General features: G+C 38.5%; 1 protein-coding gene across 3 annotated transcripts in view; it reads left to right on the top strand.

Annotated features, from left to right (window-relative positions):
* The window catches only part of ACYP2 (acylphosphatase 2), a 65,249-nt gene extending 57,656 nt beyond the window's left edge, over window positions 1-7,593 (top strand). For 2 of the 3 annotated variants that reach the window (XM_070947627.1, XM_070947613.1), the window contains one exon: window positions 7,029-7,593. In XM_070947627.1, the coding sequence (XP_070803728.1) occupies window positions 7,029-7,143 (115 nt within the window). In that variant the 3' untranslated portion in view covers window positions 7,144-7,593. The remainder of the gene's footprint in view (window positions 1-7,028) is intronic. The other variant, XM_070947623.1, reaches the window with a different exon arrangement.
* Window positions 7,594-14,815: the final 7,222 nt, after the last annotated feature.

Raw genomic sequence — 14,815 nt, 5'->3', positions numbered from 1 at the left:
CAGAGGTTGAGAAGCTTGTAGTTGAAATTCAGACAGAAATTTAGACCCTACTTTATAAGCTTTTGTTTTTGTAACAGTATTCAAGAGAGGTAGCCCAGAATAATGTATTTTTTTATTGCTAAAGAAAAAGAATAATCGTTATCAGTTTTATACTGATACCTTTGTATTCCAGGGAAATATATTTTTACAAGTCCATGTACATACAAACATAATATGCTAAAAATTCAATTACGGTATTACACCCATGCTTCTGTCTCTCAAAAAATTTAAATGCCATAAATACCATCTCTCAAATTAAAGATAGTATGGTCTACATCCATTGAGTGGTTCTAGGTTTCTATTTAAAAGAATCAATATCCAGAAGGATAAAAGGTAGAGCTCATCTAGTATCAGGGAGCAAACTATTCCATGGTGAGGGTGACCATTAAGGAAGGCATCTTCTGATACTTGATTTTCCAACATCATCTCCTGGTTAGACTGTGGAAAAGGAGCAGATTCTACCTGGAGAAAACAAATACCTTATTTTTCAGACTATAAGACACACCGGTTATAAGACGCACCAAGATTTCGAAGAGATAAGCAAGAAAAAAAAGTTTTTGCCCTCCCCAGCCCGCAGGAGCACTCTGCAGGCCTCCCAAAGCCTCTGAGCGCCCTGTTTTTGCAAAAAATGGACCCATTTTTCACAAAAATGGGACCCATGGGGCGGGGCTTTGGGAGGCCAAAAATGGCTGTATTTGGTGTATAAGATGCACCAACATTTCCACCCTCTTTTGGGGTGGGGGTGGGGAAGTGTATCTTATACTTTGAAAAGTTTGGTAACATGTTTTTAAGGACATTAACAAGCAAGGTCTTAGGAAAAGTGACAGAATGCTGAGAAGTCTAGCTCAATAAATTTAGTCTAAACAAGTAAAGGTTCAAAAGAATTGTGAAAGAAAATTTCAAATATCTGAAGACCAGTAGTGGGTTTCAAATTTTTTTACTACTGGTTCTGTGGGCGTGGCTTGGTGGGCGTGGCATGGCATGGCTTGGTGGGTGTGGCTTGATGGGCATGGCAGGGGAAGGATACTGTAAAATCTCCATTCCCTCCCCAATCCAGGGGAAGGATGCTGCAAAATCCCCATTTCTTCCTGATCAGCTGGGACTTGGGAGGCAGAGAATAGATGGGGCGGGGCCAGTCAGAATTTTTACTACCGGTTCACCGAACTACTCAAAATTTCTGCTATCGGTTCTCCAGAACTGGTCAGAACCTGCTAAAGACTGTCAAAAAAGAAGAATCAAGAAAGCAGAAATAGAAACCAACAGATGAATGTAGCAAGAAAAGCACAGGGGCTTTTTAAACAGAAACTGAATAGCCATTTGTCACTATGGCTGTCGGCTTCTCCAACATTGCAGAACCTATAAAGAGCTGTCCATCGTTTTAGCTGATACCTACAGAGCCTTCCTACTCTTTAATTCAATTAGTTATATAGTTATATTCTATGCTTGTCAACCGATCTTCCTGGATTTTAATGTTCTGGTATGGAGTGCAGAGGTGGGTTCTACTTTCCTTTACTACTGGTTTGTGGCGGGGCCGCGCACAAGCACAGAAGCTTCTGCACATGCACAGAAGCGTTTTGATGATGTCAGGGTCGGTGGGCGGAGCCTCCCGCCAGTTTTACTACTGGTTCTATAGAACCGGTGCGAACCGGGGGCAACCCACCACTGGTAGAGTGTGTGCTAAAATATTCAGTCATTTTCTGTAAGCACAGCCTTTTAAAGCTACAGTATGTATTATTTTATTTTGTGTTTTTAAAATAAAGCAATCACACCAGGAGTCCTTGACTGTGTTGGTTACATATTACAAATCTTGAAAAAAATAAATCATTTTCTATCACAGAACATGAATTGCACAGCAGAAGATAAAATGGAACAAATAAACAATCCCATTTATAATCAATTTACGAAGAAAACAATTCAGTTTATCCCATGGGGGTATGAGTAACTTTTAGAAAAAGCTTGTAATATGCTAACTCCTTCATGTAGTATGAGCTTTTCTATTCTTCTTAATGCTTTTTTTTTTTTTTGCCATCCCATAAAAATACTTTCAGTTTTTCTTATTTTTCACTAGCACTGCAGGATACCACAGTACTGGATTCCTGAATATGAACCCTTTGTTCTTTTTTCTGTCAGATGTTTCCAGTTCCAAAGTTCAACTCTTGGTCTGTTCTCTGTCTCAGACTGCAGAAAAACTAAAATACCGTAATTAAATTCCAGAATTATGAAATAATTGAGTGTTGGGCATAATCTTATTGACATTCTCAGAAAATGTGAAAATCTATATTGAACCTATAGTGAGTGGATATATTGCGAATCAAGGAAATGTGTATTTCCTTTCTCCCAATCTGTAACTTTTTTCTTTTTACATGGCTATTTAATCCACCCCTTTAATAGCTACTTAAATTTTATAAGGGCTTGGAAGTTCAGGCAGAATTAAGATCAGGCAGAATCAAGAGGTGGAACCTGGTATAAAACAGTTACGAAAATTTCGCATATGATTACAGATTGTCTGTACTAATAATCTAATATAAGCAGTGAGGAATGTTGTTGTTGTTCTATGTTGTTATTGTTGTGACTCAGAAACCTTCCAATAAACTCTCTTTGCATCTTGTGCCTCTCTTTGTTTGGGGAAATGCTGCATTCATGTTATGGTATTGTGATTTATAACCTCTGAGCTTCAATCGTGCCACCTCAGTTTTCTCAGTTTTTAGTATAAACAAAAGATTTAAGACACTATTTATCTATTTTTGGTAAATGGGTGAGTGTGGCTTTCAGGGTAGTATAGTGAGACATATATTGACTTGAAGAGCCTTGGCAAATGGACACAGGTAGTCCTTGACGTACCACAGTTCATTAAGTGACCATTTGAAGTTACAACAGCACTGAAAAGTGTGACTTATGACCCTTATACGACCGTTGTAGCATCCCCATGGTCATGTGATCAAAATTCAGATGCTTGGCATTAGATTCATATTTATGACCATTGCAGTATCCCAGGGTCACGTGATCACCTTTTACGACCTCCTGACAAGCAAAGTCAATGGGGAAGCCAGATTCATTTAACAACCGTGTTACTAACTTAACAACTGCAATGATTCACTTAACAACTGTGGCAAGAAAGATTGTAAAACGGGGCAAAACATACTTTACAAATGTCTCACTTAATAACAGAAATTTTGGGCTCAGTTGTGATAGTACATTGTGCTTTAGCAGGTAAGCAACAGTGTTGATTCCTTTCAAACTGTGGTTCTTGAGGCTTATCTCTAAATGGGTAATTATCTTGCAAGGCTTGAGAGCATTGAAATCTTACATAAAATCTGAGGCAGTGTTTCTCAGCCTTGGAACTTTAAGATATATGGACTTCAACTCCCAGAATTCCCCAATCTGAGAATTCTGGGAGTTGAAGTCCACACATCTTAAAGTTGCCAAGGTTTAAAGACGCTGCTCTAAGGTATCTCAAAGGTGCTTTTTCAAAAGGCAACCGGACTTTCTTGTTTTTCTTTGAAGATGTTTCACTTCTCATCCAAGAAGCTTCTTCAGCTCTGGCTGGATGGTGACAAATGGAAGGATTTATACTCCTTGCAGACAGCTGGTCATTTGCCGTTTGAAGTCTCCACACCCATTTGAACTACTCAGGTGACCCTGGGGCACACACAAACCTCCAGGTGGCCTCAACGATTCTCTAAAAGATTGCAAATGACCAGCTGTCTGCAAGGAATATAAATCCTTCCATTCCCCACCATTCTGAAGAAGCTGAAGAAGCTTCTTGGATGAGAAGCAAAACGTCTTCAAACAAAACGTCTTCAAACAAAAACAGGAAAGTCTAGTTGCCTCTTGAAAAATCACCTTTGGGACAACTATGGCCTGAATGACTGAGTATCTCCATAGACACAGATCTAAGATATGGATGAATCTAAGTAATTTGAAAAGTCAAACCCCTCCATTGGTAGTTAAGCCAACACTGTAACAGGTTTATGACAGAGCAGTTATGTTTCCCATAAAGCAGTGGTCTCCAATCCTTCTGGCTCCACAGATCGGCAGCAACAGCAGCAGTAGGGGAAGGGGATGGTTTCACATGTGCAACCTAGCTCCTGTGCATGTACAAATGAAGCTTTGTGCGCTCGCCACTGCTTGCATGGCCTGGTTCCCAACAGGCCACTGACTGGTACTGGTCTGCAGCCTGGGGGTTGGGGACCCCTGCCATAAAGTATTAATAGTTTGTGAGTTCAGAACAAAATATGGAAAAAAAGATAGATCCAGGAAACTACAGACCTATCAGCCTAACCTCAATAACAGGGAAGATTCTGGAAAAGATAATCAAGCAATGAATAAGCGAATACCTAGAAGCAAACAAAGTAATAACCAAAAGCCAACATGAGTTTGTCAAAAACAGATCATGCCAGACTAATCTTATTGCATTCTTTGACAAAGTGACAAAATTGGTGGACCAGAGGAATGCTGTCGATATAATTTACTTGAACTTCAGTAAGACATTTGTCAAAGTACACCATAACCAACTACTTGATAAAATAGAAAAATGTGGGTTAGACAGCATTACCACCAGATGGATTCGTAACTGGTTGACAATTGCACTCAACATGTAGTCCTCAATGGAACTGCATCTACATGGAGGAGGTATGCAGTGGGGTACCCCAAGGCTCTGTTTTAGGGCCAGTACTCTTCAACATCTTCATCAATGAATTGGACAAGGGGATAGATGGGGAACTCATCAAATTTGCAGACGACACCAAGGTAGCAGGAATAGCCAACACTCCAGAAGGTAGGCTTAAGATACAGAAGGATCTTGACAGGCTTGAACATTGGGCACTATCTAATGAAATGAAATTCAATGGTGAAAAAAAGTAAGGCTCTACATTTAGGGAAGAAAAACAAAATGCACAGGTACAGGATATGTGATACCTCACTCAACAGTAGTAACTGTGAGAGGGACCTTGGAGTCCTAGTGGACAACCATTTAGATATGAGCCAGCAGTATGCAGCAGCTGCCAAAAAAGCCAGCACAGTTCTGGGCTGCATAAACAGAGGGATAGAATCAAGATCACGTGAAGTGTTAATACCACTTTATAATCCCTTAGTAAGGCCACGCTTGGAATACTGCATCCAGTTTTGGTCTCCACAATGTAAAAAAGATGTGGAGTCTCTAGAAAGAGTGCAGAGAAGAGCAACAAAGATGACTAGGGGCTGAGGTGGGTTTCACATCATTTTACCACTGGTTTGAGCGGACTGAAAATGTGAGCATGCGCACGTGGAGTATTAGAACTCAAGAGTACAAATCATTGTACTAATTCAGTAGTAGGAGATAGACAGTGCTAATAGGTCTACTATTAATAGCAATTTATTTATTTATTTATTTATTTATTTTTATTTATTTATTTAATTTTTATACTGCCCTTCTCCCGAAGGACTCAGGGCGGTGCACAGCCAAAAATAAAAACAAACACATATAAAATTTAAAACAGTTTAAAAGGAATTAAATAATTTGGCCCATTTCAATTAAGACAAAGACAACCCATATAACTTAAAATTGATCTTGGTATTCAGGCCAGCCCAGCTTGTTGAAACAACAGCATCTTGAGGGCACGACAAAAGGTGCATAGGTCAGGGATCATCTGTAAATCCCGGGGCAATTCGTTCCAAAGGGCAGGTGCCCCCACGGAGAAGGATCTCCCCCTGGGAGTCGCCAGTCAACATAGTTTGACCGACGGCACCCCGAGGAGTCCCTCTCTGTGCGAACTTACTGGCTGGTGGGAGGCTATCGGTAGCAGAAGGCGATCTCGTAAGTACCCAGGTTCTAAGCCATGGAGCACTCTGAAGATAGTAACCAACACCTTGAATCACACCCGGAAGATCACCGGGAGCCAGTGCAGCTCGTGCAGGAGAGGTGTTACATGGGAGCGCCATGTCGTTCCCATAATCACCCATGTGGCCACATTCTGGACCAGCTGGAGCCTCCGGGTGCTCTTCAAGGGGAGCCCCATGTAGAGAGCATTACAGTAGTTCAGGCAGAAAGCAATGAGGGCGTGAGTGACCGTGCGTAGGAAGTACCGATTCAAAAAGGGCCGCAACTGGCGGATCAGGCGAACCTGATAAAAAGCCCCCCTGGCCATGGCCGTCACATGCTCTTTTAGACCTTATAGACCTACCAATTATAGACCTACCAATGCCAGTAATACAGGAATGAAACATAGAAAAGGAAAAACATTATTGTTCAATAATATATTGCATCCAAAGCAAAGATAGGACAGAATTCGTGTCATTTCCGTAGTGCTATTGTTATACATGCTTTTAAATATTACTGGCTTTTGATAAAGATGTCACATGTTCAGCCTTTCAACTATTTCAGATCGTAACAATAATTTATTTTTGTTCTTGTTCTTTTATTCCTTTGTTAACCATAACATAAAATCCATAGATTCATTAAAATTACAATTCACCATTAACATTATTTTAGAAGTTCATTAATATTCCAGTTCAGGCTGTTTACACTAAAGCGTAATTTACGTATCAGACAGAGTACAGTATTGAATAGATACTAGGGATCTGATTATGTATGCTTCCAGGTTTACTAGCATTAGCACTACAAATCAAAAGATACTATATAAGGGAATGAGAAAACATGGAGGGTCGTATAAGCCTCCATATATAATTCCAAATCGTGCAAATTGCAAAATTAAAAATTCATTTAGAAGTACTATGGAGAAGTAAATCTGATTATCTTATGCTGCTTTGGAACTCAGCTGCTGACTTAGACCATATCAACATAGCCTAATATGTGTATAGAATTCGTGTGAATTCTTTCTTGTTTTTAAGAACCTCAGTCCTCAACATCCATAAAATGTCCTCTAACTTTCTGCAAAACTATCTTGCTTTGCTTTGCCACACCTTCAACAACATACAATAACAAAATACAACAGCAGAAGCATGAACAATATTATATCACTCTGATTCTTCTACGTTTTTTCCCATTGCAGGAAAGCTTGGCTGACCAGCGTTGGAAGTCCTAGCTCACGCATTGACCGGACAAATTTTTCTAATGAAAAGGAAATCTCAAAACTTGAATTCTCTGGATTCATCACCAGATACTAAAAAACCAAATCATAGAATTACCTTATTTCTCCCATTGCATCAAAATTTCTGTGTCTCCCTAAAGCAAATTAGGAAAATGTGACAATGATCATATTTACATTCTGGCCAAATGTTTATATGGTGTATTAAGGCAAAGAAAAGTATCACTTGGTTAAACTTCTTTTTCTTTACAAATACTTTATAAACCCCTGGTTAAGGCCACCTCTACCAATTTGGGTATTATTAGACATGCTGTTTTGCTATCATGTGTATGTTTACTTGGAAGTGACTCCTTCTGTATCCAACAGGGTTAGTCCAGGTAATTATACTGTATATATGCCTGCATCTTTAAGGATCTGTCCCAAATATAAGGGTGGAATGATCTACATTTTAAAACTAATATATATGACTGCATTCGATGAAATAATTTATTAAATCTTAAATATTTAATTCTAGACATTCTAAACCAAAATGTTTTATAACAAATTAAAACAATTTTTAAAACCGTATCTATTTATTTATTTATTTTATTTTATCATATTTTTTTATCATATTTATCATATTTATCATCTAGTTCTCTGGCCAATGAGTGTTCCTTTCCCTACAGTATTCCAATCAGAAGCTATCTGTCATCATTATTCCTAGTTGGAAAATACCAAATGTGTCACATTAAATTTTGAAAAGAATGGTGGTGGTATTTTTGCACATGAGGTAACTGTGCTGAAATAAATTTTGAGTGCCATAAAAGTAGTTTTAACTCTTGTCTGGAGCTTCTTCCTCCATGTTGCTCCACTCCTTGTTTCTTCTGTTTTCATCTTGGGACCGCCCATACAATGGGGGAGGGGGAGATTCCATGCCCTTGGCCTTCTTACTAATGTTTTATTTTATTTTTATTGACCTTCCTCTCTTTGCCTCACTGTTGTATTGAGATAAAGCAAAGCAGAAGAGCAGATGGTCAGCGTAATCTGAAATCAAGAAACGGCTTCTTGCAGAGGTGTGAGCTCTGACAAGTGGCCGTGATACCAACCTCTGACGTCCCCCAGCTTAGGAAATACTAAAATGTGTCCAGTGAAAGGAAAATAACATCTGAGAACATTATTTTTTGAGCATATGTGATCCAAGTGAGAAGAGTTTTTCCGGGTTGCTTCTGTGAGTTATTCTCAGCGTGCTAATGGAAAAAAAGATGGATATTTATTTCTACAGAGATGAAAGGAACATTTTCCATGGCATTGTATATGATCATTGACTCTAGGTTTGCTCCTTCAAATATCAAAGCAGAATAGGATAACAATGGACCTTCTATTTTCACTTGTGCCAACAATATTGGCAAACTGCAAATATGCAAAACTACTGACATTTATATGTATCATCTAAGCAGGCATTCCCAGGAAACTATTGATCTGAGTCATTAATAAAGCATGAATTCATTGCTAATTCAAATGGGCACTTGAAAAGGCCTACCATGTGTATGAAAAAGAGTATTTTTTTCCACAACCAGATTAATTTTCATTGGATCTTTTACTCAAGTTCTTGCCTGCTTAGTAAGTTGTTATAATTCCAAACACACACGGCTTTTGTGATCATCTACAAACATCCTTTGTTAAACTCCTTAAGGACAACCCTTGTAAATCTGAAATACAAAATGGCAAAGATCAAGTGTAGGCCTTGTTCATTTGCCAGAATATCTTTCTGATGGGAACCAGTCTGTATTTTCTTTCGGGCCATAATGAATATGAACAATAATTCTCAAAAAAGGTTTTTTGCCCATACTCTGTTGCTTAGTATGTTAAGGAAATAAAAAGATAATGTAAGACTTGTCCAGAATCCCATAGGGATCTCTGTGTTTCAAATGTTAGGTGTTTCAAATGTTAGGTAAAACACACAGGAAAATTATTTTATGGATCTCATTTTTTTTTGCTTGTCATGTTTGTATATTTAAACCCATTCCCTATCTGAGCAAATTTTCAAAACTGATGAATCAGAAATTCTAGTACAACATCTCCCTGTATAATATACTGACTTCCATCCAGTATAACCAGAGTGAGCAATATATGGAAAGCTGCTCTCCTGATGCTAAAAGGTTTTCAGAAAATATGATCAGGGGATCAGTGGAGTAAATCTTTCTAAACTGATGTGAAGTGCTAGAATATCATGGAAGCTAATTTTCACCAAAATTAATGGGTAGTAATATAGGAAATCAATATATGATTCAGGAAAAAAAGCAGGAGGTATAGACCAACATCCAGAACAGCAATGGATCCATTCAGAACATTCAAGCAGAAATGGATGAAAACTGTCAATGCCGTACATCTAGCAGCCCAGGGCATATGCCAAAACATTTTACCAATGAAATACTGTAGTTCATGTTCATTAAGAGTGTATTCATTGGAGTGGTAAATGAGTTGGACACTCACTCAGTTTTTATGAATGAGTTCATTCTTGTTTAATTAAATATAGGATAAAACTCTTAGAGGAGTAAGGTCAACCGCTTACTTGTTGGACCCTTACTTGTTGTGAATTGTGATAAAAATCTGCCACAAAGAAACTAGACAATATAGGAGGTAGGTGTTTTCTTCAGGGATGGATAATTTGATCTTAAGGTTCTAGATGTCTATTGAATACAGCATTCAATAAAAGAATTTTTCCAAATAATATCTTAGAATCATTAGTAACAATTAAATCCCAAGCTTTATTTGATAATGAAGATTAATTGGACCCTTTCAGTGTTAATTTGAGATTGGATGAAGAAACATAAATAGCCTGAGTGGCATTGGTGGGTGATTTATACTGGGGATTAACTAAGGAGAATTCCCTTTTGTTTCCGTTGGATCTCTCAGCATCGTTCAATACTGTCAAGGAAGAATGATTTTAAACTGGTTCCTTGTAATCTCTGCAGAAGCAGAGTGTGTCATTCCTCTTTTCACTTTTTTTTAAAAAAACAAACTCTTCAACAAACTTGTCTCTATTTTTTTAACATTTAATATATAAAAAAATAACTCTTTGTGTCTCTCTGATTATAAACTGTAAGTATAAATGAAACACACCCCGAAACAATTTTATTTATTTATTTGTTTGTTTGTTTATTGAATTTATATTGCTGCCTATTCGCCCATGGCGACTCAAGGCGGCTTAAAGAATATAAAACCACATTTAAAACAATAAAAACTAACAAAAAGAATCAAATAAATTACTATAGTACAATACAACAAAATCACCCCCCACCTCCCGCCCTGGTGACAGCAGATCACACAAACCATTTAATAGGCTCCATCCCACTCTGGGTTCCCCAGACCCGCTGGCAGAACCAGGTCTTCAGCGCCTTCCGGAAGAGTATTAGAGTGGGGGCCATTCTAATCTCTGGGGGAATGATGTTCCAGAGAGAGGGAGCCACTATGGAGAAGGCCCTTCTGGGTTCCACCAGGTGTATCTCCCTGCCTCCCCGCTCTGATGGATCGGGTAGATAATCTGGTCCCAAGCCATGAAGGGCTTTAAGGGTGAGAGGCAGCACCTTGAATTACACCCAGAAGCAAATTGGTAACCAATGCAGCTCCCGTGATACATGTGTGCACGGGGGTCTGCAGAAAACCATGCGGGCTGCTGAATTTTGCACCAACTGGAGCTTCTGGATGCTCTTCAAGGGCAGCCCCATGTAGAGCGCGTTGCAATAATCAAGATGGCAAGTGACTAGGGCATGAGTGATTGTGAGTAGGGACTGTTGGTCCAGGAAAAGGCGTAACTGGTGCACAACCAGTGGTGGCCATGAATGCCACCTGCTCTTCGAGCAGGAGTCTTGAGTGTAGGAAAACCCCTAGATTATGCACAGGGTCTGTTTGGGGTAGTGCCACCCCATCCAAGACCAAAGGTGGCAATTCTCCCTGAGACAACGAACCCCAAACCCAGAGCCACTCAGTCTTCTAAAGGTTTAGTTTCAACCCGTTGTGCCCCATCCAGCCCCTAACAGCCTCTAGGCACTGCGAGAGGGAAGACACAGCATCACTTAACTCACCACGGGTCAAGACATATAGCTAAGTATCATCAGCATTTGGTGATACCTCAGTCCATGGTGACCGATAATGTCGAACAGGAGCAGAGACAGTACCGATCCCTGAAGAACCCTGTAAAGCAGTGGGCGAGGGCTGGATCTCTCCCCTCCTATCAACACTCACTGAGAGCGGCCGTGCAGGAAAGAAGTGAACCAGGATAGCACAAGGCCTCCCACTCCCATCCCCTGAAGCCGCCCCAGGAGAATACCATGGTCAATGGTATCGAAAGCCACCGAGAGGTCAAGTAGAGCAAGAATGGATGCACTACCCCCATCCCGCTCCCTCCAGAGATCATCCAAAAGTGTGACCAATGCTATGTCTATCGCAAATCCAGGCCTGGATTCTGATTGGTAGTGGTCAAGATAACCCATTTCATCCAGAAACCTCTGGAGCTGCCGCATGACCACCTTCTCAACAACCTTCCCCCAAAAGGGAACATTGGAGACAGATCAGAAATTATCCGACTATCTATATTATCTAATACCCATTATCCAACTAACTATATTATCCAATTATCCAAAATTATCCAAGATAATTTTGCCCAATACTATAATTTAAATATGGCTTCCAATACACCAGTGTTTCTTAACCTTAGCTACTTTAATATTTATGGATATCGACTCCTATTTAAGATGGAGATTTCTGGGAGTAGAAGTCCACACATCTTAAAATTATCAAGGTTAGGAAACAGTGCTAAACATGATAGAGAAAAACAATCACTTGTAATTTATTAGAGCATGCTAGATTTACAGGGAATGGGGACCGGGAGAGAAAGGAAGCCACTATTCAGCTATGAGGTCTACCAGGTATCAGCTGCTGTTGCAGCCTCATTTCTGCCCAGCTTCTCTACATGATTGATCTCCACTGCTGAAAACAACTTCACAGTGGTTGCTTCAGGCAATGGACTGACTCCACCCATCCAGGCTAGCAATTGTAGATGTATCTGTTATATGTTGAAAAAGTTGCCTTGATGTCAAGTTAAAATCTTAAATAGAATATAAATGATAAAATGAACAAACACATAAAAAACTTTAAGCGCATGCTAGAATTTATTATTTATTTGTATCTCACCTTTATTATTTTAGAAATAACTCAAGCTGGCAAACATACCCAACACACCTTTTATTATAAGCAGAAATGAATGTCTGCATTTAAAATGTTTTAATTTTGCTTTTAATAATTTTTTTTCCAAATTATTAAACTTTCAGTACAGTGAAGTACAGGTTAAAGGAAAACTTCTAAAAAAGTGAAAACAGAAGTAGCCAATTATGCAGTTAAACTTAGAAAAATAACATTTGTCATCACAATTTTCAGCTACTGCTAAAAGCATAAAATTAAACCCTAGCTACATTTCTTTTGAGCAAAGATTCCACAGCAGTGACACCTTCATTGTAAAATCCCATCAATCAGCCTTTTCTCTCTTGAAAAAATGGTAACATCCAGGTGAAGGTATTAAACAGTTAGATCCATGGGAGTGCGGGGAGTATGAAATAATATTCAACATTATTGTCAGTCATATAAAGCTGCATTGGAAAAAAAGCTTGTATAAATAAAACTACATAATTTCCTTTAATCAGAATTGCAATGCTGTATGCAAGCAATACAATAGTAAGTATAGGGTAATTATTGAAATATTGAAACAATATAATGTATCAAGATTTATAACAATATAATAAAAAGGAAAAAGAGGCTAGAGCTTCAATTGTATGGCTATAGTCACCATCTTAACTTTTTAAATTACCTGATGCCTTTATTATGGAGCTCTCGCCTATAGTTTTAAGATCACTCAGCTGTACTAATACTGACATTGTAGAAATAGTGTAATAAGATTAAGTCTTGTTCTAGAATATTATGGACAATAATATTATAAATAATAAATTATACTGCTTTGATTTGTAATACAGGTGAGCAAGTTTTTTTGTGTTGGCTATTGTATTTAATTAAACATTCATTTATCTAATGATGCCAAATGCATTAGCACACATTAAAGGCAAAACTTTTACATGACAGAGATGTCCTAATGTCTTTAATGGTGCTTTAGAATAAATAACCCAACTGAATAATACCACCAGGATTCAATGACTTCAGCAATCTGTCTCCAGCATTGCCTAGCCACAATGGGCAAACCATGTATAGAGTCAACAGCTTCCCATTACTGAAGCATCTGCTTCCAAAGAAGAAAACCATATTGTGATCATGGGTAATAACTGAATATTGATGGAATTAACCTACACAAGTCTATCAAGCCCAACCTCCGCCAACCTGGTGTTTTGCAGAATTACTATTTGCAGATTATTTAGCTAGAAAATTCTGCAATCTGTTAGAGAATCTGCAATCTGTTTCACATATCTGGAAAACAGCTGATAGAAAAATAAACTAGTTTAACCTTCCTTTCAAAACATGTAGCCATAGCTTTTGTACTTTCCCTTGGGTAATCTGAATTTTGAAATCAAGTACCCATCATTAAAATTTTAAAATCTAGCACCCATCAATTCTACTTTTTTAAGAAATGGAGAAATGGACAGAACAGTCAATCTGCTAATTTCGTTGGACTGCAACAGAATAGCTTGCCTGGATTTTAAAAAGGAATTCAGCTTTGGATAGTGAGAACAAATGTATGTATTCTCACATAGATTACATCATCTACATTCTAGATCAGAGGTGTCAAACTCCCGGCCTGAGGGCCGGATGCATCACATGCTGGCTCCACCGTGCCCAGTTTAGCAAAGAGGGAAAAAGTCCCGATACGTCATGTGACGCCGCAGTGACGATGCAAGTTTGACACCCGTGTTCTAGATGAAGTATTTAAGCATTAGCAAAGATGCAATGAGACTTCAGCTTAACTGTGATAAATAGGGCATAGCATCCTATTCTCTTTGCAATATTGTCCATTGTGGGAGCTCATAGCACCTCTGTCATCTTTTTGCCAACAAACCTGATAACTAGGCTAGAATTTAGCTCACCAGCCTCCACTTGCTGCCCCTGGATTATCTAAGTGGTTTAAATCTTGTACTCAGTGTTATTTGCAAATTTCATAACTACAAACCATTGCACATTAACCTTTAATCCAATGGTTTATAAAGAAATTGTCACAAGTAAATGCCTTATTCTCCATTATGTAAATAGTACATGAGTAGTGTATCAGGGGTTAACTTATTCTTCACTTCTTAATGTATTCATACTTTACCACTCCCATACTTAGCTCCACCCATTGTATATATAAGGAGCTGCATACGTCCATTCTGTGCTTCTATCTGTGAATATTCAGTGAATATAGAATGCCTTATGTAAATAAAGAGAGATATATTTGAATTTCTAATTCTCAAATTATTTATTGAGTCTGATCCTGAAAATATCGTAACAATCTGGTAGCAGAGGATGGTTGAATTGACTCAATAAAAACTTAAATATGTCTAAAAGAGATAGGCCCAACACCAGGGCATACAGCAAAGAAATGGAAGCGGATCAAGAAATAATCGATGAGTCCACGAATGCAATTTTGAGAGAATCTGAAGAATACACCACAGAAGACGAAGAAATAATAAATGAAGATGATGACCAAGAAGAAAACGAAATAGAAAACAACGAACTCAGGTCAGAGATACTAAAACTTTTAAAAAGCCAAAAGAGCGATAAAAGTCTCGTCGCGA

Source organism: Pituophis catenifer, unplaced genomic scaffold (assembly GCF_029215685.1).
Source record: "Pituophis catenifer annectens isolate HBS135680 unplaced genomic scaffold, rPitCat1.0.hap2 SCAF_1, whole genome shotgun sequence".
NCBI lineage: Eukaryota > Metazoa > Chordata > Lepidosauria > Squamata > Colubridae > Pituophis > Pituophis catenifer.
Note: the sequence above shows the minus strand (reverse complement) of the source record. Positions and strands in the feature narration are given on the sequence as shown.